Source organism: Numida meleagris, chromosome 2, assembly GCF_002078875.1.
Source record: "Numida meleagris isolate 19003 breed g44 Domestic line chromosome 2, NumMel1.0, whole genome shotgun sequence".
Classification (NCBI taxonomy): Eukaryota; Metazoa; Chordata; class Aves; order Galliformes; family Numididae; genus Numida; species Numida meleagris.
Window position 1 is genome coordinate 9,939,327 of NC_034410.1, and position 22,868 is coordinate 9,962,194.

Genomic DNA, 22,868 nt, shown 5'->3' on the forward strand with positions numbered 1-22,868 from the left:
AAGGGAAGGGAAGGGAAGGGAAGGGAAGGGAAGGGAAGGGAAGGGGACGTAGCTCCACAATCCTGTGATCCTGAGTGTAAACATCTCCTTTTTGTAACTCTTTTCCCTTGTATCCGTGACACATCACTTACAACACTTCACAATTCCTGCCCAGGGAAATGTGGGAAGGTTGGCTGAGGTTAACCTCTCCCTTACTGGAGACCAGAGAATATGTCTGCACTCTGCATCAAGGATCTTTGCATTTTACATGAGGACTGAACTTAGGGCCTGCCACTGTTTGGAAACCTTCTTTCTTTCCACAACTTCCCCAGTGCTACAGAGCTTTTATTTCCAGACTTAATTTATCTAGTAAAAAAAGAGACTGCTTACTTAAATTATCTTCATCCTCCATGGTGCTTGAACCAGGACTCAGATACTTGAAGGGTGCTATAAAGGTTGACAGTATGCTTACTTTTTCTAGAAGAAAACAGAATAAAAGAGACATAAGTTCAGCATTTTGTCAATGTACCCTGATCTACTCTACACTTTTACTCAGGTGAAAACATTTTGATAAGTCCATTTCCTTTTTGTTTTACCCAACTCCACCAAAATCCACAGAATTGTAACACATTCATTACAGTTGGCACTGCAAATCTGAAATACAGATCCCTACTGACTTTTTTTATCTAATCATAGAGTCATTAAGGTTGGAAAGACCACTAAGATCATTGAGTCCAACCATCAACCCATGCCTGACTGCCCTACACCACGTCCCTCAGTGCTATATCTACCCTTTTCTTGAATCCCTCCAGGGACGGTGACTCCACCACCTCCCTGGGCAGCCTGTTCCAATGTCCCACCCCTCCTTCTAAGAAGAAAGTTTTCCTAACATCCAACTTGAATCTCCCCTGGTGCAACTTAAAGCCATAACCTCTTGTCCTATCACTAGTTGCCTGAGAAAAGAGGCTGACCTCCACCTTTTAGGTAGTGCTTCTTGTTGTGCTTCCTAGCAATGTAGCCTCAGTACTGCCCTCCTCCAGCCCAGACCCTGGGTGGGAAGGAGCTGGGGATGTGGGAGGTGTGAACAAGGGCTGGGAAAGGGGCAGGAAAGTGGGAGCTGGAGGCAGCCAGCCCTGAGAGACAGGGGAACTCCTCTGCTGAGTGAGACCATGAACTCACACACTCTTGTTTGAACCAGAGTTCTCAGAGAATGGACACAAGAGATGGCACAAGAGACTGCAAGGGATTCTAATTCTTCTACAAATTGTTGATTTGGTATTTGGAAAACTTTTTATGGTGTGACACAGGAAACTATTATCCAAACTTCAAGAATCTTAGTTGAAATCCTTATTCACATTCACTTTAAGTACATTTTTTTTAATCTGCATTCTTTGTTTATCCTGATGATAGTAGATGGCATAGAAGTGTACCTCCCATGCCATGGCCAATACCTATCTGCTTAAAAAGTCTTAGTGAGGGAAAGAGGATGTGAATTGTGCAATGCTGGGCTTTCATCTTATGGCAAAAGCATAAAAAACAATTTAAGGATGTCTTCTGTCAAGTGACACAGGACAAATTATTTGCATTGGAAACTTTCTTTGTCAGTGAGAGTATTTCTCTGAATTTCCTTGAATTACCTGGCTAATATGTTCTTTTCTCAGGCAGCCACAGATCTGGAAGGCATTCTGGCTGAAGAGCACTTAAACCTTTTCTATTTCACCAGTACATCTGTTAGCTTTTCAGCTTGGTTATTCCTACATTTGCAATTAATCCTTGCTCTTGTTAAAGACTGTTATCAGAATCCATCAAAAATTACTGCAGATGTTTGCCCTTAGCTAGGAAATATTACAGCTCCACTCTATTATGAGAAAGCACAGTAAAAGCTGACTGTTCTTTGTTAAGTAAATACAATAAGCAGAATAAAAGATTGCCTGAAGAAAACCTTTTTCTGTCCAGAAACCATTCAGCCCAGACTAATACATAATTAGAGCACAAATTAGCCTCCTTGTATTGCAGTTTCATTAAGGGATTGTAATGATGTCACGAACCAAAAGAATGAAGCTATTTATGAATACTTTAGCCAAAAGATTTTCCTAAATGAATACTTTGACACTTAGCAAAGCTAAGGCTTTGCTCCCTGAGAAATGCAGAATCTCTGTGAGAAGCTGTCTTGTGCATGTGGGACAACATGTGAGTTGTGATCAGGATTAAGGCTATTATTCTCTCCATACCTTCTCAACCAGTTTCTTTCATTGAAATGAGAAGAGCATACCTAATCTTTGAGAAGAAGAACACTTCAGATAGAGTTAGGACCAGAGTAGTCCCTGACTTCAACACCAGCAATGACTGTTTGTCTGGATATCAAGATGCAGTGAACTGAAGTGTATTCTTCCCCTGCCTGACTGCTCGTGGATGTCAGACATTCAGGATTGATCCTCAAGACGCTGGATGGCACACACAAACTTAAAGCTCCTCTACCGGGAAAATATTCTCATTTCTTATAGGGAGATAATCCATTGACTAAGCAGTGAGAACAGGGGCCTTCCTGATGAGGTCGCTAGTGCCTACCCAAATCGTCAATCAAAAAGTAAAACTGTAAAGTTTTATCATATCGTAGAATCATAGAATGGCTTGTGTTGGAAAATCATCTGCCTCCCACCATGGAGCTGCCATGGGCAGGGCTGCCACCCACCAGATCAGGCTTCCCAGGGCTCCATCCAGCCTGGCCTCCAGCACCTCCAGTGATGGGGCATCCACAACTTCTCTGGGCAGCCTGTTCTCGGGTATCATCACCCTCTGAGAAAAAACATCTAATCTAAATTTCCCCTCTTTTAGTTTAAAACTGTTTTATACCATACTGTTATTGGATATCTTTTACAAGAACCATGCAATAGACCAGTTTTACAATATGACTATAAACTTTATAAAATTATTTTCCCTTTTGCTTTCAGGGACCCTTTAGCCAACTTAAGCTTTTGTTGTTTCTGTTTAGCACCTGTCCCCAAAGACTCTGTTTGTGCCTTCACTTTCTGTGGCAGAGATCTCAGATAACAAAATTTACTGCTCTCCTAGACCAGCAATGGATGGGTTCATGTCAACCAAACTCAGGCAGGCTCTAATAACAAGATATCTTTCAATCAATACAGACAATAAAAATTAGAATTTAATATTTCAATCCATTGGTTGAACAATGAAAGATTTAGTGTGTGTCTGGAAGAAGGAGGAGAAAAACCTCAGTACGCACATAGCAAAGGTGAATTATGGAGCCTGTGGAGGTGGGGAAGATAGATGACAGGATAATTAAAAGTAGGTGTTTACAGGGAATTAATCTGCTGGGTATATATCTACCACAGTGATGGTATATGTCTGTCTTTTGTACATTATTGCCTATTGCCATATATGCACTACAGGACACTACTTCTGCTTTATTGTCAATGGTGAAATTTGGTGTTATCTTTCTTTACCATTTCAGAACAAGATTAGGTAAAGTGTGTATTCACCCTTTACAGTTCATATATATTTTAATGTGCATCACTATTAGTCTTTGCCAATTTGATGAAATATTATGAATAAAAATAAAGGACATCTTTGGATATGAAATTGCCACACAGATCCTCAGATAAATACTTTTAAATTAAGACTTCTTTTTTTCTTCCTTCCTTTTTCCTTATTATCCTCCTATGATTTTTTTTTCCAAAAAGAAGGAAAACAAAATTTAAAAGCTCAAATTTAAAGGCCCAAATTTCAAGCTCTAATTTTTATTTATAATTTTAAATGTTCTCTGTATTTGTCTAAGGAAGTTGTTTTCAAAGGCCAGGAGAGAGGGTCCAAGGGAAGTAAACAAAACATTTCAAAACTCTTTTCTGCAGAAAGACAGAATATATAACTCTACATTTATGAGAAGCTATATAAGGAGATATTACTGATTGCATTACAATTGTACCAATGGCAGGAAGAAGCTATTTCATGAAAGCCTACATGGGCACAAAGAATTCTGTATTTACAATGGAAATATAGAGACAAAAAGCAGGTAGTGGTGGGATTTATTTCTATCCATGCTGGAATGCTAACACAGGACAAGAGCACCACATTTTGTAGCATATTTTCTAAAAAAAAATCCTTCCAAGTGATGCCAGCTGGAACTCAAAATCACCATTTCTCCACACGAGAAGCCCATTATAGGAAGAAACATCACTCCCCGCTGTTTTGGGACAGAAAAGAATTTGAATTCAAGCTTCTTAAGTACGTATACTCTAACAATGGTAACTACTTAAAAAATAAAAATGAACACAGTTTTGACAGTAGCTATGTCATGTAATCATATAAACAAATTAAAAATAAAACATCAGCCAATATTTTTTTTGTAAGGACAAGAGAAAACAATTTCATCTGAATGGTTCAGCAAAGCTTAGCATACAAAGCAGCCAAGTTTCCACTAAAATCTGCTCTTATTGTAAAGCTGCTCCTGCGCTGTGGATGCAGTTAGAAGGCTGGTCACAGGTTCTCTAAATACACGTTTGTTGTGCAGACAAGAATACACAAATACAGCTATAAACAGCTTTTTTGGCCTTCGTACCTGTCAGCGTTTACAGGGCATCAGACAATACAACTTGATCATCACACATACTGAGGTTCTTTCACTTTCAATCACATGATTAAAAGCAATGGGAATGGCAGGAGTTCAACACTTTTAAAAGTCAGTCCTTATACATGTTGGACAAATTGTTTAGCTTTAAGAAGAGTAGACTGACTGGGGTCATAACAACAGTCTTCCAAGTCATAAAAAGCTGCTTCACAGAAGAAAGGAATGGACTGCATTCCATGTGCATTAACACAACTAGAAGTAATGGTCTTAAATTGCACCAAGGAGAATTCACTTCAGACATTAAAAAACCTTCATAACAAGGACAGTGCAGCAGTGGAATAGACAGTCTAGTGGCGATGCTGAGGAGCTATTATTGGAGAAGGGTTGTAGGAGGACAGTTGGCATCCGCTGGGTGTTGTCCTTGGGCTGATATCATCATTACAGTCTCTCCTATTCCTCTGGTCCCCAGCACAAAGACTTGTCCTGGCCTTGATATCACACAGAAAGTTTTAGTTCAAATTTGGAAAAGTGAGTAGTATTTGTTAATATTAGCTAATCTCTGAGCAGAAGTGTGTGGCATGCTCTTTTGCTTGGCAGCTAATGAGCACTATTAATAATTGTGTTTTAAAATCCAACTTCTGAACACGAGAAGGATTTGACAGATGGCTACCAGTTGTTTGCCAGATCAGTGTTAGCAATGTTTTACTGAATTAGTTTAATTCTCATATTTTAATTGATTACTGTAAGCTACTTTATTTGTCAGAGGTTTCTTTAACAGCGTTATTCTAAAAACACAATGTGGACATTATAAACCAGTCCTAAATAATTCATTTGGTTTTTATGGAGTATGAAATTACTGAGGACAGGTCAACTCTGATGTAATAATGCAAAACTCATTGGATAAAACTGATCTGATTTCTCTAAAGCAGCATTTGCAGATATTCAAACAGTTGCATTTTTACAGCCATGTTAGCCTTGCTTTAGTTTGAAAGGAGAGACATAGGGAGGCAAGAGCCAGCACATCAGGAGGTGGTTCTCTGCCTTCTGATATCCTAGGCAGTTGGGCTGATGGTGACTGACAGCAAATAGGGTTTCTTCACAGAAAAGAAGAATGTGATAAATTTTGTGGGAAAAATAACGACGTCTTTAAACCACAGCACTTACTGAGAGAGGCTCACAGCCTCCTAAATTATGGCTTGTACAGCCACCACGCTGCATCGTTTAGTTTAAGAAGCCAGTTTCCATATAGGGATTTACTTTCTTGATGTCAAAACCAACCTGTACAGATGAATTTGAGAAACAGCCATCGAGACAGGAATTACCGAGTGTGCAGAGCTGTAGCAGCATTGCCCAAGCGCTTTTGGCTGAACAGACAAGTGGGAAGGCTCTGTGTGATGCAAATGACCACAGTGGTGCCAGAGTGGCTGTGATGACCACCTCAGTCCATCTCTTCTATCTGTGGTGAAGTTTTAAATGTGGATGCTTTACACACTTTCAGATCATTCATGTTCCTTAACAGACATGGCAGCAACCCTGGCATGGTTGTGTCAGCTTTGGCATGGTTCTGTCAGTCTTGGTATGGCTGTGTTACTGGCGCAGGAGTTCATTTTGGTGCCCTGCATTGCACTGGATGAATTCAAGCCTGCATATATCTGCAAGGGGCTGGCAACATGTGCCAATTCCTCTTTGGTTTGGTTCTCATTCCTACAGAAGGAGGCTTGAAGGTGAGGTCTGGCTGATATCATGGGCCCTTGAGAGCAATCAGGCAAAGCAGTTGGAGCAGTGCATCCAGCTGAGCAGCCCAAGGGTAAAAAAAAAGAAAAAAGCCCGTGTACTGGAGGATAGAAATGGGTTAAATAGTGTGGGACTGTTCCCATCTGCAGCTATGCTGCTTGGGGTCCCTGAGAGTGTGGCCTCTGGGGTGGACAGTTACTAACGATCTGCTTTTTATAATTGGTTTTCAATCCAAGGCATTTGCTGCGATATCCCACACTAGCCCACGTGGGAACAAGAAGGAAAGCTTTTCTTGAAGGTAGCAGAGGAATGTGCTGAGAGAAAAATCTTCTGGCTGAATCGGATTTTTGTCTGGAACATTTTTCTTAAAACAGGGAGGCAAGGGAATATTCAGATTAAGGAAGCTAACTTTTTAAAAGAAAAAAGAAGTATTAAGAATTACGCCTTTTGTTTTCTGCTTCATCAGGGAACTGAAATGAAGATGTGAAAAGCAAGAACACTTTTTTTTTTTTTTTCTGACTGATAATCAAAGGGAAGGGAATAACAGGGAGCATTGGGATAGTCAGTGTTTCAGGGTAAGGCTTGTGGCTGCAGGGGGCTGGTTGCTCTTTGAGTTCAAAGGGGGAAGTGTGAACCCAGAGCCATGGAGGTTTCCTCTGAAGCAGAGCAACAAGCTACTTAGTATGATACAGCACCCATGCACAGAAACACCTGCCCCTGTGCCTCCCCTGGAAGCCAGTCATGACTTGCCAGCAGCAGGGATCTGCTCTAAATAGATATACTTGCTGCCTTTATTATGAGTTTATCTAGTTCTTGGGGCAGGGAATCTCTCTCTGCTCTATCACCGTTCAAAATGAGGTCCTTATTCAAAACAAGAGCTCTGAAACACCAGTATATTAAATAATATCAATGTAGGGCATTACAATATTGTGCAGAACACCAATTGTGAAGCATCAGTGAGCTCAGAGGGTTGGTAACAGAACTAATCCTCCTATCTCCATGCTTCCTATACTGGATGTTTGTTGACCTAGGATTTCTGTCCTTGGAAAGCTCTGGGGGAAGATACATGAGATTCTCTGCTGGTGATGACCCAGCCCCTAACACAGTTCATGTCCTGTGCTCTGGCCACTCTGTACCCTGCATCCCAGCAGTGCCTCTGCATACAGCCTTTCTCACTTATTCTGAGGTCTAAATAATTTCTGTTTATCACTTAGGAAGCAGAAAGAGCCATCAGCAAATCTGAAACTGTGATTTGTGTGGATCCATAGAATACAGCTTGCGGTATAAGATCTATGCTCTGGCATGTGCTTAATTGATCACAACATGGGCCTTAGCCAATACTTGCAGTGTTTAGGGCATTATTTGCACAGTAGCCTGTCCTGCAGCTCTCCTGTCCCGCTTTCCCAGGATGAAAATGATAGGCTTTAGGTGCAGTTTCACCACATAAATGTAAAAAAGCATTTCAGCAGACAAATCTCAGTGACTGTACTTTAGCATTCCCTAACAGCCTACTCCCCACTCCTTTACAATAGAAGACCATTTACAGAATGAAACACATTGTGTGGTGATATATTAGTTTCTTATTACTTTTTGTAAAGAGCATAGTAAGTAAAAACACAAGGTGGTTGATGGATTTTATATAAGAAAGGCAGTGTGTATGTGTGTTGTTCTCTATTAGATTCCACAAAAAAACAATCTGAGATCTCATTCAGCCTAATAAAATTAGATCTACAATTGTTTAATTTTGTTTCAGGAGTGTTTTTCTCTCCTGATGCCTTGCTTGAGGATACACAGAGATAAAAACTCTTGAGTTATTATCAGTTTAAGTGAATCTATGTCTGTGTGTGGAGTGTACTATATTATGTATTTCTAAGCAATCTGGCCGTGGCTTGGAGATGGCAGTTTAAACATCACATCTTCCCAAGTCTCTTATGCTATCTGAACATTCATTTTGGAAAGATTTTTATTTTGCCTTCTATAAAGTGCATTGGGCTTTTTCCCACTTTTTTTTTTGATGTCATCGCTTTAGAAAACAGGAGAAACACAAGAGAGGATGATTGCATAAAGCCACCAGTGCTCAATTGTGTGTGCTGATGTCTTGCAATGGACAGCATAAAAATGCCCATTGGATTTATTAGGCATATAATAAATCTGCACAATTGACATTACCTATGACTATTTGATTGTATGCCAGCTGCATATCAAATAGTATTAACAAAAAGCATTTTTCTATGTATTTGAGGTAAATTGAAGGGCCTCTTCAGTCATGTGGGACACTAGTTTGGCCAGAATTAAGATGAGTAGGCTAATTTCTCATTAGCCTATATCTGCATACAAGTGTTCATTACTTAAGGATTCTTGGCTAAACTTGGACAGAAAACTATATGAAGCTCGGTTTTCCTCAAGGGATGTTTACTCACCGCTAATTTAAATACTTCTGTCTCTTGTACATCTGTAATAACACATATTTAATGTGAATCCTGCCCTGATTTATCCTTTATAATATGAGGTAGTCTTCTGTCAATCAATATATTAGTGGGAAGAAAATTAATGTTACTGCTGTTATAATTTAGGGCTGGTTTTACTGAGAAATGTGCACATATTGAGAGCCAACAATTCTCTCCAGGTACTACAAGAGGGCTGAACTTTAAAGGGGTTTCTCAGACAAAATGTTATGGATAAAAGTCATGTCTGATAATTGAGCCAGTTATTTAAGCATTTATACGCTTTAATTCCCATTTGATCCTGTGGGAGCTGAGACAGATAGAAAGAGTAAGGGGTTGCCCCAGGCTGTCCCAGGTGCTGCTGGTATTACAGTGCCATTGACTACAACACAGCTGCTCCATTTTCACCTTTTAAAGCATGAGGCTTTAATATTTATTGAGCTCTCCATCACAGCTGGCAGAGTCTGAAAGTTTCAGGTTCATCATTGTTACTTGATTAATATTTTCTTCTTACCATTTTAATCTTTCTTGAATCACAACACAAGTGACTTCAAATCTGTCCTTCAATTAAGAGTGGTGACAAAGGAAAAGTTGGCTAAAGCTTTGCAAAGGAGGCTAAGTTTTCAGAGTGATGCAAAAGAAACTTGACACCTGACTCCCATCAACAATAATAATGGGGGCTATGCATCTAACTCTTTCTGCATTGTGCTGACATTGTACCCTTGAATGTTAGTACAGTCCAATAATTCTCCAAAGATGAGGCAGCTTATTTTCTCTGCCATTGCTGCTTTGTTGGCATTTTTATGGCATTCCCAGAAGTACTACCTGTCAGAGTTAGTACTTCCAAGGATGGCATTGCTTTGGGGTGATTGAGGATTGATGTAATTAAAGAGAAGGCAGTCTACTGTTTGCCCGTGGGTGTTTTATATCAAGCATTTCAGTGCACAGCTACGATTGATGATTTAAATGATGGCAAAGTTGGGCTGCTCTGTATGTACAACAGTGATTTGAGCCAGGGGTTCAGAGATATGAGAGTCTCGTATTTTAGGCTAACAGAATTCTGAGAATGCTGTAGAAAAAGAGCTTTCTAGGAAAATTGCAGCCTTCTCATAAACAATTTAATATCATCACTGAAAATGTCCCAAAGTCTAGTCACAGAAAGGGAATAGCGCTAGTCACAGCTAGGGACAAGAAAAATTGCTGTTTGGGAATTATTTGGAAAGGAAAATGGAAAAATCAGTATGCAATATTATACCACTGAATACATCCACTGAGTGCATTGTGTGGACTTCTTGTTTTCTATAGTGGGCTTATCCAATTAAGTTTACTCATACTTCTGCACATATCAACATATGGAGTTGTAGGCTTTCTTTATAGTCAATGAAGGCTTAGTTAACATATCCTATGACATTAGACGTTGTCCTAAAGAAAGTATGTATAAGTCCTGTTTTGTGATTTGAACCTGTTAAGAACCGTGTAAAATATTAGACATCATTATCTGAACATCTACTCCTTAATAAACCCGTGAAGTGGTAAAATCGCACAGCAAAGCTGCTCTTTCACAGTGCAGACAGTCTGGTAAGGTCGGTCTGGGAGCATAAAAGAGCTCTTTGTGCAGAAAGAAGCAGCAGCTTATTCTTCTCTTCCCTGCTGTAATGTCCATAAACTCCAATTACATTTATAACTTTGCATTAAATTAAATATGTTATTTTACACAAGCACTTAAGAAGTCTACTAAATATCCAATAACAGTTTTCTTTATTCCCTTGTTAGCAGCTGCCACGGTGGCAGGACTCGCACAAGAGCAGAAGTGATTTAGTGCATTGATTTGCAGTTGGCACAGCCCTTTGTTCTCAAACAGAACTGATTAGCTTAGCAGGAAAGTGCCATTTACTTTTTATCGCATTTCTTCTCTGCTCATCTCCCTTCAGTGGCTGCCAAAAGGAACAGCACAGAACTGTAACCTCCTGAGCAGGTTGCTTACTGTCTTCAACTCCAAATTCTGCAGTTCTGAGGACTGATATTTCTGGATGGCGCTGCAGCATTGGTACATATGCTAGGGTTGCAGCTTTGACATGCTGCAAATAGGTCCCAGTGAGCTCCTTCAGGCTGTTTTATCACAAGATAAACCCTGACTATGACAACACTGTATGTGACAAATAGTCCCACCTAAACCAGGATTTCTGGTGTTGTTTTTTTTTTTCCTACCATTTACTGGGAAATCTGATAGGACACTGAGGTGAAAAGTCTAGCTGGGAAGATTTCTCCTGAGTATGTCACTTTTACTTCATGGACTGACCTGAGGTCTTGCCTTTTAACACACAACATTTGAGGCCTGCGTATACACTTCTGCACCTCTGATCTTCTGTGTATTGAAGCTGCTGGGAAAACTCTTGATTCACCAGTTAAAAGTAAAGATTTTTGGCAGCACAGAATGACTAGCAGCTGCAATAAAAACAGTGGGAGTCATTGAATTAGCAATTATTTTCCCTTGAAGACCAATTCACAACAGAAGTTCAGTTTGCTTTGGATAAGACTCCATAATTTAACGGGTCAGATCCTCAGCTGGAGTGAATTTGTGTGGCTTTATTGAAGTCCACGAGCATACATGACGTTTTATCAGCTTAGGTCTGCGGAATAATACTGATTCAAACCAGTTAAGAATCTGATTTGATAAACTTATCAGGACTATTCAGTCTTGTTAGTTTGCCACAGTTCTGATGCAACTTGGTTAAAAGTCCCATGAATTCAAAGCTGTTCAGGGCTGTTAAATATTTCCAAGTTTGTCTTTACTGAAAAATAAGAAGAAAAAATAGGAGTGGGTGGGAGGCTGAAAACCATGGTTCATAGTTATTTCTGGAAACAAAGATGAAAAGATAAATAGGGGAGAGAGAGAGAATTTCCTTCCTACTTTTAGCTGAAATTCCTCTTAACAGTATTAATCCTTTTGGACTCCTAACAGTTAGCAGAGATGAAGAGGTTAATCCCTGACTCTTCTACACTGAAGCCTCCATTAGTTCTACTAAATAGCTCGTGCAGAACCAGAGAGAAAGAAATACAGAAACATTTACCTCCCCTTCTCCTTTGATCTCAGCAAGAGATTATAAAACAACTCCCATGCTCTCTTCTTCCATTTTACAATGCATAAGAAATCTGAAACCTTCTTCCCTCTGGCATAAGAAATCCTGGTGAGGAGAGGACCCCTTTACTAGAAAATGTATATAGCTCACACTCTTCAAATGTAACTAATTCCATTAGTCATGTGAATTCAGTATCTTTTTTTTCCTCTTACAAGCCATCTTTCCCTCTTTCCACAACAACAAAGAAAATCCGCTTTTCTGGTAAAGCAGAAGTTTTTTGAACTGCATTAATTCAAAAGACTAGACTATCTAACAGAGCTAACAAGATCCTTACTAACTAGAGATACACTGTTAGTGGAACATGATGACTACAGTCCTCTCCTAAATGACCAGAAAAGAAAAGCTACCTCTTTATAGAAATTAGACTACTGCAGGAGTGAGTACACTCACAGTTCTTATTCATTTAGTCCTATATCTGTTTTGTTCTGCAAAGTCTAATGACCATGACTTGAATTTTAGAAACAGGGAATCATCAAGGTTGGAAAAGATCACTAAGATCATCTAGTCCAACTGTCAGGCCATCACCACCATACCGCTAATCATGTCCCTCAGTACCACATCTACTCTTTTCTTGAAAACCTCCAGGAATGGTGACCCAACCACCTCCCTGGGCAGCCCGTTCCAGTACCTCACCACTCCTTCTGAGAAGAATTTTTCCTAATATCCAACCAGAACCCTCACTGGCACAACTTAAAGCCATTACCTCTCATCCCATTGCTGTTACCTGGGAGAAGAAGCCAACCCCCACCTTGCTACAACCTCCTTTCAGGCAGTTGTAGAGAGTGATAAGATCTTCCCTGAGCCTCCTCTTCCCCAGACTGAACAATCCATTGCTCTTATGCTCCTCAAAAAATATCAGCACTCCTAGGGCAGGACCTGACTTCCCTGGGGCAGAAACCGACATGGGGCCTGTTTTGGGGAGGCCCTGTGGGGCTGGGCAAGGTCAGAGAGGCCCCTTGGTGCCCTCAGTCCTGACAATCAGCAGACTTTTAACACAGTTTGTCTACCTGCACACATAGTTCCTCTTCTGTGTATAATTTAATGCTCTTCTCTCTACATTTAACCTTTAAATTAGACCAATGAGTATTCAATGTAGTTTAAATAATAATGAATGCTTAACAGTAATCCTGCTCTTCCACACTGCCAATTATGGCAAGCACTAATCCATCTAAAGTGCCAGTCTTTGCAGTAAGCATATGCTTAGCAACCATGCTTGCCATGACCTTACTTGGCTTCCAAACCTGTAGATTGAAATATGCCAGATTCTTACACACAGCAAAGACACTGTGAACCATCCCTGAGTGGCTTTTTCTATGGTCACTTGCAGTAGAATATGTATACACCTCATCAGCATCAAGCACAGCCTCGCTGCTGATGGCTGACAGCAGTACTCTGCATGAAACATCTGTGAATAGTCACTGCTGGTCACTTCACCATGTGCAGATGGCTTCTTTGTCATGCCACCAAATGCTAGGTAATATAGCAAAATAATTCTTACACCCTTAGTTCTTCAGTGCAGGAATCAGTCTATGCACTGATTTGTTCAGTTTTGAAGTATTCTCGATCATATCCTGAACCCTGAATGTGGCAATGTATTTGGAGTTACTGAGGTCATATCTGTAGTGCCATGGCTAAAGACCAGGACACTGGAACTATATTTATTAACTTTTCCAAGCCCAGGACTATTGAGATTGTCCAGGATTATTTCTGCTGATAAAATCTAAACACCTTCTCTGAGCTTCAAGGGATGGGTGTATTTCATATCTGTTAAAAAAGAGAATGGGAGGGAGTGGGATAAGGTAGCAATCTGTACAGACGTAGCCACACAGAAAATCTCCAGTGAACAGAGTTTTAGGAAAGAAAGTCTATCAAGCTGCTTTCCACTATTCTGATTCCAGACTTCATAGGTGGTTTTCAGGATAAATCCAATTGTCTAATGCTGATGATTAAAATGCAAACAATCCCATCATTTGTTTCCTCAGCTCAGAGTGACAAAACTTTGGAGCAGTGTGTGACCCCTGCTGCATCCAGCAATTACTTACTAGAAAACAATGAACTTGTTCGATTCAAAAGGAAATAGGGAATGACAAAGCTATATCTTTCTTGAAAAGGGACAAGGACATAGTCATGCTCCATGTGGCCCCGACACTGTAAGGTGATTCAGGTTGTAGACGGAAGTCTGTCTGTGTCATTGATACATGTAGAACTTGGGATCTGTCTACCTCATATCTACTGCTGGAAGAGTGATTTGTACACAGTAATTTGCTCAGTGATTTTAAGCTTTTTTACCTGTTTGTATCAGAATATGATTTTTCCAGATATATTTGTCAGTAGCATTTGTTAAAAAGCACTTGGTAAACATATTTCAGCCTATGCAAACTATTTGTTTTGACTGTTCACTACTCATGCTGTGCAACCAGCCACCTAAGGCAAACTGCAGCTTTCCAGTGCTTTTGCAGATGACTGATCCCTGAAGTCCCCTGAATTGTTTGCAAATCTCTACTCTAATCTGTCTTCAGTCACCCAATAAGGTTACCAAAAGCTATTTCGCAGTCACATAACAGGGGTCACTATCTGTTGACTCTAACAGATATGCTTAGTGTCCTGACAGAAATGAAAAGCAATGATGGAGTGCATTAGCACATGCACAAAGTAAGTTGAAAAATTGATGTTTTTATGATTCTTTTTAATCCAAATATTTAAAATGTAAAACACATTTCCAGAAATATCTGTAAAATCTAATAAAAATACAAATGCTATCTTGCAGAGTTCATTATGGAAAATAAGTACAATAAATCTTCTCATATAAATGCATTAATTTCAATAGTCGGTTCTTGACACCACCTATCTCTAACCTTGCTTATGAAGAGATCTGGAGGTCTGGACCGCTTGGCTACATCCCAGTTTGAATCCATTGCTAAGTTATGTTAGTATGGCTTTTACTGTGTAATAAGAAGTGAATTTTCTGCTCTTGATAATGGCAGCGGACCTCCTTTTGTAGTGAATACAACCAGACAGCCTCTCAAGACCAAACGATAACAAATCCTTTGATTACCCAAGTCTTTCTTCTGGTCAGATTGGTGCTTAGCAAGTGATGGCAGAGGCTAGGTGAGATGAGCCTTGCCCTGACTGACCTGACTTGTAACAACTGCCAGTGCCTGGTTGTTCAAAGACCAATGGATTGGTACAGAAGTAACACCGCATTCATCTGCAGAGTCCACCATGGAACCCAGATGCTCTTTTTATGGTTAGTTAGGCATTTAGGAATGAATTTGCAGAAGAAATCTGACTGCTAATGATGTATCTGTGGTCAAAGGTGCAGCAGTGTTCAGAGTGCGATGGAACAGGGTTCCTGAATGTGCGTCATTCACATTCCATGTATTGTCTGCCTTGGGCAGAGTAACCACAAAATGGTAGTTCTCTATTCTTGATGAAGTCGGGAGGGGGGCCAGCAAAACTGCTACCTTGGACTTCCACAGGGTGGACTTTGAACAATTCAGGACACTGGTAGGAGGGTGTCTTGGAATTCAGTCCTGAAGGATAAAGGGGTCCAGGAAGGCTGGTTGCTCCTCAAGAAGGAAGACTTAAAGGCGCAGGAGGCTCTCCTCTTGTGCCGTAACATGAGCAAGCAGTGAATAAGACTGGCATGGCTGAACAGGGAGTTTTACCTGAGGCTCCAGGAGAAAAAGAGAGTCTACCTTCTGTGGAAGAAGGGATGGGCGACTTGGAGGGAGCATGAAGAAGTTCCCACAATTCAGATGGAAACAGTTTGGAACCTACTACTTCATCTGGACTGTCACAAGTCCATGTGGCCAGATGGGATCCACCTGAGGGTGCTGAGGGAGCTGGTAGAGGTGATAGCCAAGACACTTTCCACCAACTATCAGCATTCCATGTCAACCAGAGAGGTCCCAGAGGACTGGAGGCTTGTCAATATGACTCCCATCTACAACAAGCATTATAAGGAGAATCTGGGGAACTACAGGCCTGTCAGCCTGTCCTCGGTGCCAGAAAAGGTTATGGAAATGATCATCTTGAGCAAGATCACATGGTATGTGTGGGACAGCAGGGGGATCAGGCTTAGTTGGCATGGGTTCGTGAAAGGCAGGTCTTGCTTGACAAACCTGATCTCCTTCTATGATTGAGTTACTCATCTGGTGGATGAGGGAAAGGCTGTTGACATAGTCTGCCTAGACTTTAGCAAAGCCTTTGACACTGTATTACACAGAATTCTCCTAGAGAAGCTGGCAGCCTGTGGCTTGGACAGGTACACTCTTTGCTGGTTAAGAACTGGCTGGACGTCTGGGCCCAGAGAGTGGTCGTGAATGGAATTAAATCCAGCTGGCAGCCGGTCACGACCAATGTTTCCTAGGGGTCAGTACTGGGGCCTGTCCTCTTTAATATCTTTATTGATGACCTGGATGAAGGGATTGAGTGCACCCTCAATGAGTTTGCAGATGACACCAAGCTGGTAGGAAGTGCTGATCTGCCTGGGATTAGGAAGGCCCTACAGAGGCATCTGGGCAGTCTGGATAGCTGGGCTGAGGCCAATGGGATGAAATTCAACAAGACCAAGTGCCGGGTTCTGCACTTTGGCCACAACAACCCCAGGTAATACTACAGGCCTGGTGCAGAGTAGCTGGGAAGACTGTGTGGAAGAAATGAACTTGGGAGTGCTGGTCAGTGCTCAGCTGAACATAAGCCAGCAGCATACCCAGGTGGCCAAGAAGGCCAACGGCATCCTAGCTTATATCAGAAATAGTGTTGCCAGGAGGAGCAGGGAAGTGATCATCTTTCTGTACTCAGCACTGGTGAGACTGCAGCTCAAGTACTGTGTTCAGTTTTGGGCCCCTCACTACAAGAAAGACACTGAGGCCCTGGAGTGTGTCCAGAGAAGGGAAACAAAGCTGGTATGGGACAGGAGCACAGTTCTCATGAGGAGCAGCTGAGGGAACTGGGATTGTTTAGTCTGGAGGAGGCTCAGGCGAGACCTTATTGCTCTCTACAACTCCCTGACAGGAGGTTGTGGTAAGGTGGGGGTTGGCCTCTTCACCCATGTAACTAGCAACAGGACTAGAGGGAATCACCTCAAGTTGCTCTAAGGGAGATTCAGATTGGATGTTAGGAAAAGTTTATTCTCTGAAAGAGTGGTCAGGCACTGGGAAGGGCTTCCCTGGGAGGTGGTTGAGTCACTGTCCCTGGAGGTGTTTGAGAAATGTTTAGATGCGGTATAAGGAACGTGGTTTAGTGGCAAAATGTTTGTGGTATGTGGATGGTTGCAATGCATGATCTTTGAGGTCTTTTCCAACCCTGGTGATTCTATGATTCTGTGACTATCTCAGTGAAGTCCCAAGCACTGCTTGGGGTTCTGTATGTTTCTGATAACCTTGTTAGAAACATATGTTATGGATCAGAATATTTTGCATTTTTTTTAATGTCCAGACTGAGATTGTAGCTAGAAAATTCCAGGCTCTTGAAAGTGATAACCTCTGACTCAGAGTATGCATAACCCCAAATGCCTTCTTGTGTCTCCTTGTGGTAAAACTCATCATTACATGTGGCATAATTACAAGAAAATAAAGATATCTAACTTAAAATAGGCAACATGTATTTTTAAGTGCAGAGGAAGGTCATTTGGCATTGTTATTTTAAGAACTGTGCTGACAGAGGCTTTTCTGTAACATTCTAATTTCAATGCTGCTATCTATAGCCCTTTGTGTAGATTTGTCCTTTCAGTGTGCACTGTTGTCAATGAAAAGATACTGTAAGCTGGTTTCAAGGTGTGACTCAGAAAAAGCTGGCAAAAGGCCACTCTGAGATTTTCAAAGCCATGCTGCACACCTTCATTTTTAATTGGTCTTCTATGCATGCCATCCTCTATAGCTTGAAAAGTCTCTTCCATAAGCTGCTTCCTGTCTGCAAACAAGAGTGAAGGTCATCCAAAGTGATTTTGTCACATGACCACAATGATTATCTGTCAACTCTTGTGGATAATCCTGGAGCTCTGTTATAGATGATGTGTATGAGAGTATGTACGTTTATATCACCTTCACATATGTATAGATATGTACTTACAGGAATCCTTCTAGTTTTCCAAATACAGTCACCTGATTTGTATGTTATGGCTACCAAACACCTGAACACATACAGGAACCATATAAGCTCCAGAGTTTTTGTAATCTAGTTAAAGTGTTCTTATTTGAAACAGAGTTCGCCATGTCCAAGAGGAAAACTTCATACATGCGTCAAAGATTAAACCTTTGCAGACCTGCAGGCTTTTAAAGCCAATAAAAGCATGCTTGTAAAAGACAAACCAGGGCCATACAGAGATCTGAAGAGAGGTAGACCTGAATGAACGGTGGCTTTATAAGGACCAGCAAAGAATCTCACTGTGATTCAGGATGCCCAGCTATCCTTGATAATGTCTATGAGAAGAATAGTATTTCCTGGCCCTAAATGATGTTTCACTTTTTGAAGTTTAGCTCTAAAATATTATTGAAAATGTAAAAAAATCGTAGCTTCTCCAAAACAATTTAGAAAAACAAAAGGGAAGGGTTCCTTCCATTCTTTCCTCTTTCTTACATGCTGCCCAGTCCCGACAGGCTGCTCAGCAGGATGACAGTGATTTACTGTTTGCTTCATGGCACAAGAAAAGGCATTAAAATAAATAGTACTGCCATAAATAATTGCATCAATTTTGCAATCAACCAGAAAACAACAGCAACAAAAAACCCACCAACAAATAACCAGGTCAACATTCAGTGTAGTAATCTTGCCAATGCTCTGTATAATTAAAACAATTTCACCTTGAAATCTGGCATTAATTATAATATGGAGCAACTCCAAGTCTTAATATTTCACTTTGTGTTCATGGACATAGTGGAAACGAGGTTTGTACATGGAGTATTTTCTGTTTTTTTTCTCATTGTCTCTTATTTTTTGGGATTTTTTCCTATGCAGTCTATTTTCTGCACATTAGTTGTTGCTTCTTGGTGTTGCTGTACCTGTATGATTGGGTAATGCCACAGTAATTTCACTGGGCAGTAAAACTCTTCCCAGACTTGTGGACACAACATAGAGGCAAAACCCAAGTACATCCCAACTCGGTGTTTGCATTTAATGCATACACCATTCCAGAGATCTGCTGCTGCTGTCTTCTGCACAGTGACAGGCCAAAGCTTTTAAAAGAGTTCTCAATTTTCAGCTCTAGCATTTTATATTCTCTACCTTCACACAGGGACTCAATTTCAAGAAGAAATCTAAGCACACCCTGAAAAAGAATTGATATTTTTCTGGAAATCAATTTACATGAGCCAAAAAGGAGGCACTGAAAGACACGCATAAAAGCTTCAGCTTTACCCTTAATTTTAAGAGAGAAAATGAATATTGCCTTCATATTTAGAGAAATTCAGGCCTTATTTACACTTAGGTAATTCAAACTTGTTACTCAAAATCTGCACTAGTTAATTCTTGATTTAGATTTAAGTTTTGTTAAGTTGAGCCTAGCTTTAATTTAAACCCTGAAGATTTATTCAGTTGCCTTCATTCACCTAACATCAAGTGGTTTCAATTAAAGAGATTTGCAGTTGAAATGCATGCATTTTGCAATGGTGCTGTTAATTTAATAGTGATCTATATGTGTTTGTAGACACAGTGACCTTTATTATCTTCTCATTATGTTTGAAAGCAGTTCTTGTTATCCAGCTGAATGAGTTATGCTGAACGTTGTTATGGCTCAAATAACCTATTGAAACTAGTTATTTTTCATCATATGCTAAATGTTAAAACTAACAAGGAGTTAGTTAAGCATTACACTGGAGACTACCATCATGTCTTACATCTCAGAACATGTACTTTTAAAACTGTTCAGATTAAAGATGAATCAAAGTGCTTCAGCTTCAAGGATAAGACTTGGAGGTGCACGTCCCCATAGTCAGAACTGGAGTATAAAATCCAACACAAATTGCTTTTAAAATTTAATAATTCACAAAATCTATGGTAAAGCACAGCCTGGCTGGGGTAGATAAGTAAAATAAATACTGCAAAGTCAATTTTTAATAATCTGTGGCATGAAATTTAAGCACAAGAGAAAACATTTCACAATCAAGTCAGAAGCTTTTTGTAAATGATCAAATGAGAATTTTAAACCCCCTTACCTACCAATGCAAAATACATTCAGTTTATCCTTTAGTCCACAGAGTATCTTCCTATATTTCTTTGTTTTAATGCCTTTTGTTTCTAATAGAGCCTTTGCTATAACCCCTTTCTAGAACCCCATGCATTTACAACAACATCAGAAGAAGATACACAGATACTGAAGGCTGTTATTTGACAGTGAATTGGCTCAGTGCATGCAGCCACAGGAAATAATGTAATTAGTTCCTGAGCTAGTCTGGTAACAAGTGGTCTGGTGTATTTATCTAATTATTGAGACAACACATTTACAACTGAAGGGATTTTGCTATAAGAGGTTTATAAAACTCTGATTCAGGCTGATCTTCAGTCTACTTAATGCCAAGTAAAAACTGGCCTTCAAGCAACATTTTTATATGATGAAGAATAAAATCCCAGATGGATTATGACAAGTCCATGTCGTCCTAAAAGAGAAATCAAAATGAAAAGCAGGGAAAATTAAATGGCAAGGATAATATATATACACATGCTCGTTCGGGGAAAGAGAGAGAAAATGTGAAGATTTGTACATATATTATGCATCTGGAATCAGTACACTAACATGCAGTTTATGCTAAGAGGTGTACCATCTGCAGGGAATAAAGAAAAGGGAGAGATTATACCATATTATGGGGAAATCATATTTTGACTTTATTATTATGGCTGTGGCTATTTTATGAAGAGGAGGTGGGTTAATAATTGTCTAACCAACCAAAAGGGAAAGAGAAAGCAAAATGCTTTTTTATTCAGAGGAACAGATTATTATTTCTCATGCAATAATAAGGAGCTTGTGCAAGATAGCAGAGATGGCAGGAGAGGGACAGTGAAAATAAAAGGAGATCAAGTCTCATGGCGGGAGAAAGGTGAGAACTTGGGCATCTGCTAGGCTCCAAGAGGATACAGAGGAAAGGGTGAGCAGTCTCAGTGGCTGTGAGCAAATGTGCCCAGTGAGAAGAAAGGTCCTCTGGTGCCTGGACTCACTCTGCAGCTGTCAATGAGGCACCAGCCTTGGCTGTACATATCCTCAGTACAGCTGCCTCCTGGGGTGCCCTGGGCATGGCAGAAGAGGGGCAAGGGAAGAGGATGCTACACTGAACCCTTCATACTTACAACAGATCCTGCAACCAGGGATTGGTGGGAATGGGACATGGGCTGGAAGGGCTATGTGCTCTCACATCCTGTGATGGTGTGCTCACCCCCCTCCTTATTCCCTCACCTTCCTCTTTCGGCTTTGAACAGAAAGTCAAAGAGCAACAGTACTGATAACACTCTTGCTAAGACATACTGGCAATCACAAATCTGTCTCAGACTATTGACCAAGTCTGTGGCTAAGAGTGGATCAAGTCACACCTAAGCACCTTACCTCCATGGTTCAAGGAGTTCAGAAAAAAAGAGAGTCCACTCTGAACCTTGTGACTCAATGGGTGGGCCTCCTCAACCTCTAGACCAAGTCTGGGGCTAGGAGCGGATCCAGATGCACCTAGGCTCCTTTCCTCCATAGCTGAGAAAGCAAGTCTGGTCTACTTTGAGTCTCTTGATTCAATGGGAGGGTTTCCTGTATGTGTGTTTAACCGTACCCTCTTTGCAATAAGTAATCAAGTGCATCCAGCCATTTTGTTATGTGTCTGTTAAATCACTACATTATGTTATATCAATCAATATATTTCTGCTTCTCTCTTATGAGTACAGTGTAGTTGTTTCCATTTGCGACACATCCCTCTGTGAGGCCCAGAGTGGTGACGGACCAGGGTGGTTAAGGCACAGAGGATGATGATATTAGGAGCCAAAAAGGGGTCCCCTAGTAGCAAGCTGTTAGCAAATGATTTTCTGAGAAACAGCAGGGACAACATGCAATGTGTCAGCCTAAGTTAAACATGTTCAGAACAGCTAAAGCTCACCTCTGTACAGAGAGTTTGGACCAGATCTCCCGCTTGCTACATTCCTCCTATTTGCGCTCCCTCATTAAGTATCTGGCATGTGTTATTTGCTTCTACCCCCACCCTGCTCCCTCTGCAGCCCAGAAGCTTTCTCTTCTGAATGGAAGGACAACCCTCACAAAGGGCTTTTTCCTGAGAGATATAGGTTTCATTTACAGTGGGCAAGAAACGCATGTGCTGCAGTGCCCTGGGCCTTTCAATCACCTGCCGAGAGCACTTGCTTCGCATTGTTTCCATTTCAGCGCTGTTCTTGCAGCTGCAGTTGTAGCCTCTTTGAATTAAATCTGGGTTAACAGTCTGAGGACAGATAAGCCCCAAGAGAGGAAATGATGTAAATCCAAATAGCAATTCTTTAACCTAGTGCTTTTCTATGACAGGTTTGAAGCCCTGGTTGTGATTGGAAGCAAAGTGCATTTTTTGCAGTCCATACTGATTTGCATAAACCTTTCTTTTTCATTTGCATAATTTTTCAATTAATCACCAGGACAATACCCTAACTCCTGAACATCTCTCTCTCAGGCATTTAAGGTATTCTTGTTAATATAAAAGCTTTGGACAGTGATGATGAGGCCAAGACCTGGGGTTTTCCATTGATTTCACACGTAAAACTCAGTCCAAATGTTTACTGCACCTTACGCTCCACAACTAGTGCATTCAGTGATTACTGAAAAAGCACAGATGGGATGTAGACAGTTTTTCATTCCTTGTTCCATATGATAGAACTCAACACATCTGGTATGCTATGAAAAGCATCTTTGCACTAATTTGTTTGTCAGTATCTATTGAAATGACTATCTGTCATCCTGTCGCATTTCGGTTGCCCTGAGATGTCTGAAGACAACACTAGTCACAAATTGCGACTGCTGGCCACTTGGGA

At 40.7% G+C, this 22,868-nt stretch overlaps 1 protein-coding gene across 1 annotated transcript in view; it reads right to left on the reverse strand.

Moving 5' to 3' along the window:
- Positions 1 to 22,868, reverse strand: part of ADARB2 (adenosine deaminase, RNA specific B2 (inactive)) — a 304,005-nt gene that overhangs the window by 103,796 nt on the left and 177,341 nt on the right. Inside the window, exon 2 of the mRNA XM_021388974.1 lies at positions 370 to 456. Coding sequence (XP_021244649.1) covers positions 370 to 456 — 87 coding nt within the window. The remainder of the gene's footprint in view (positions 1 to 369; positions 457 to 22,868) is intronic.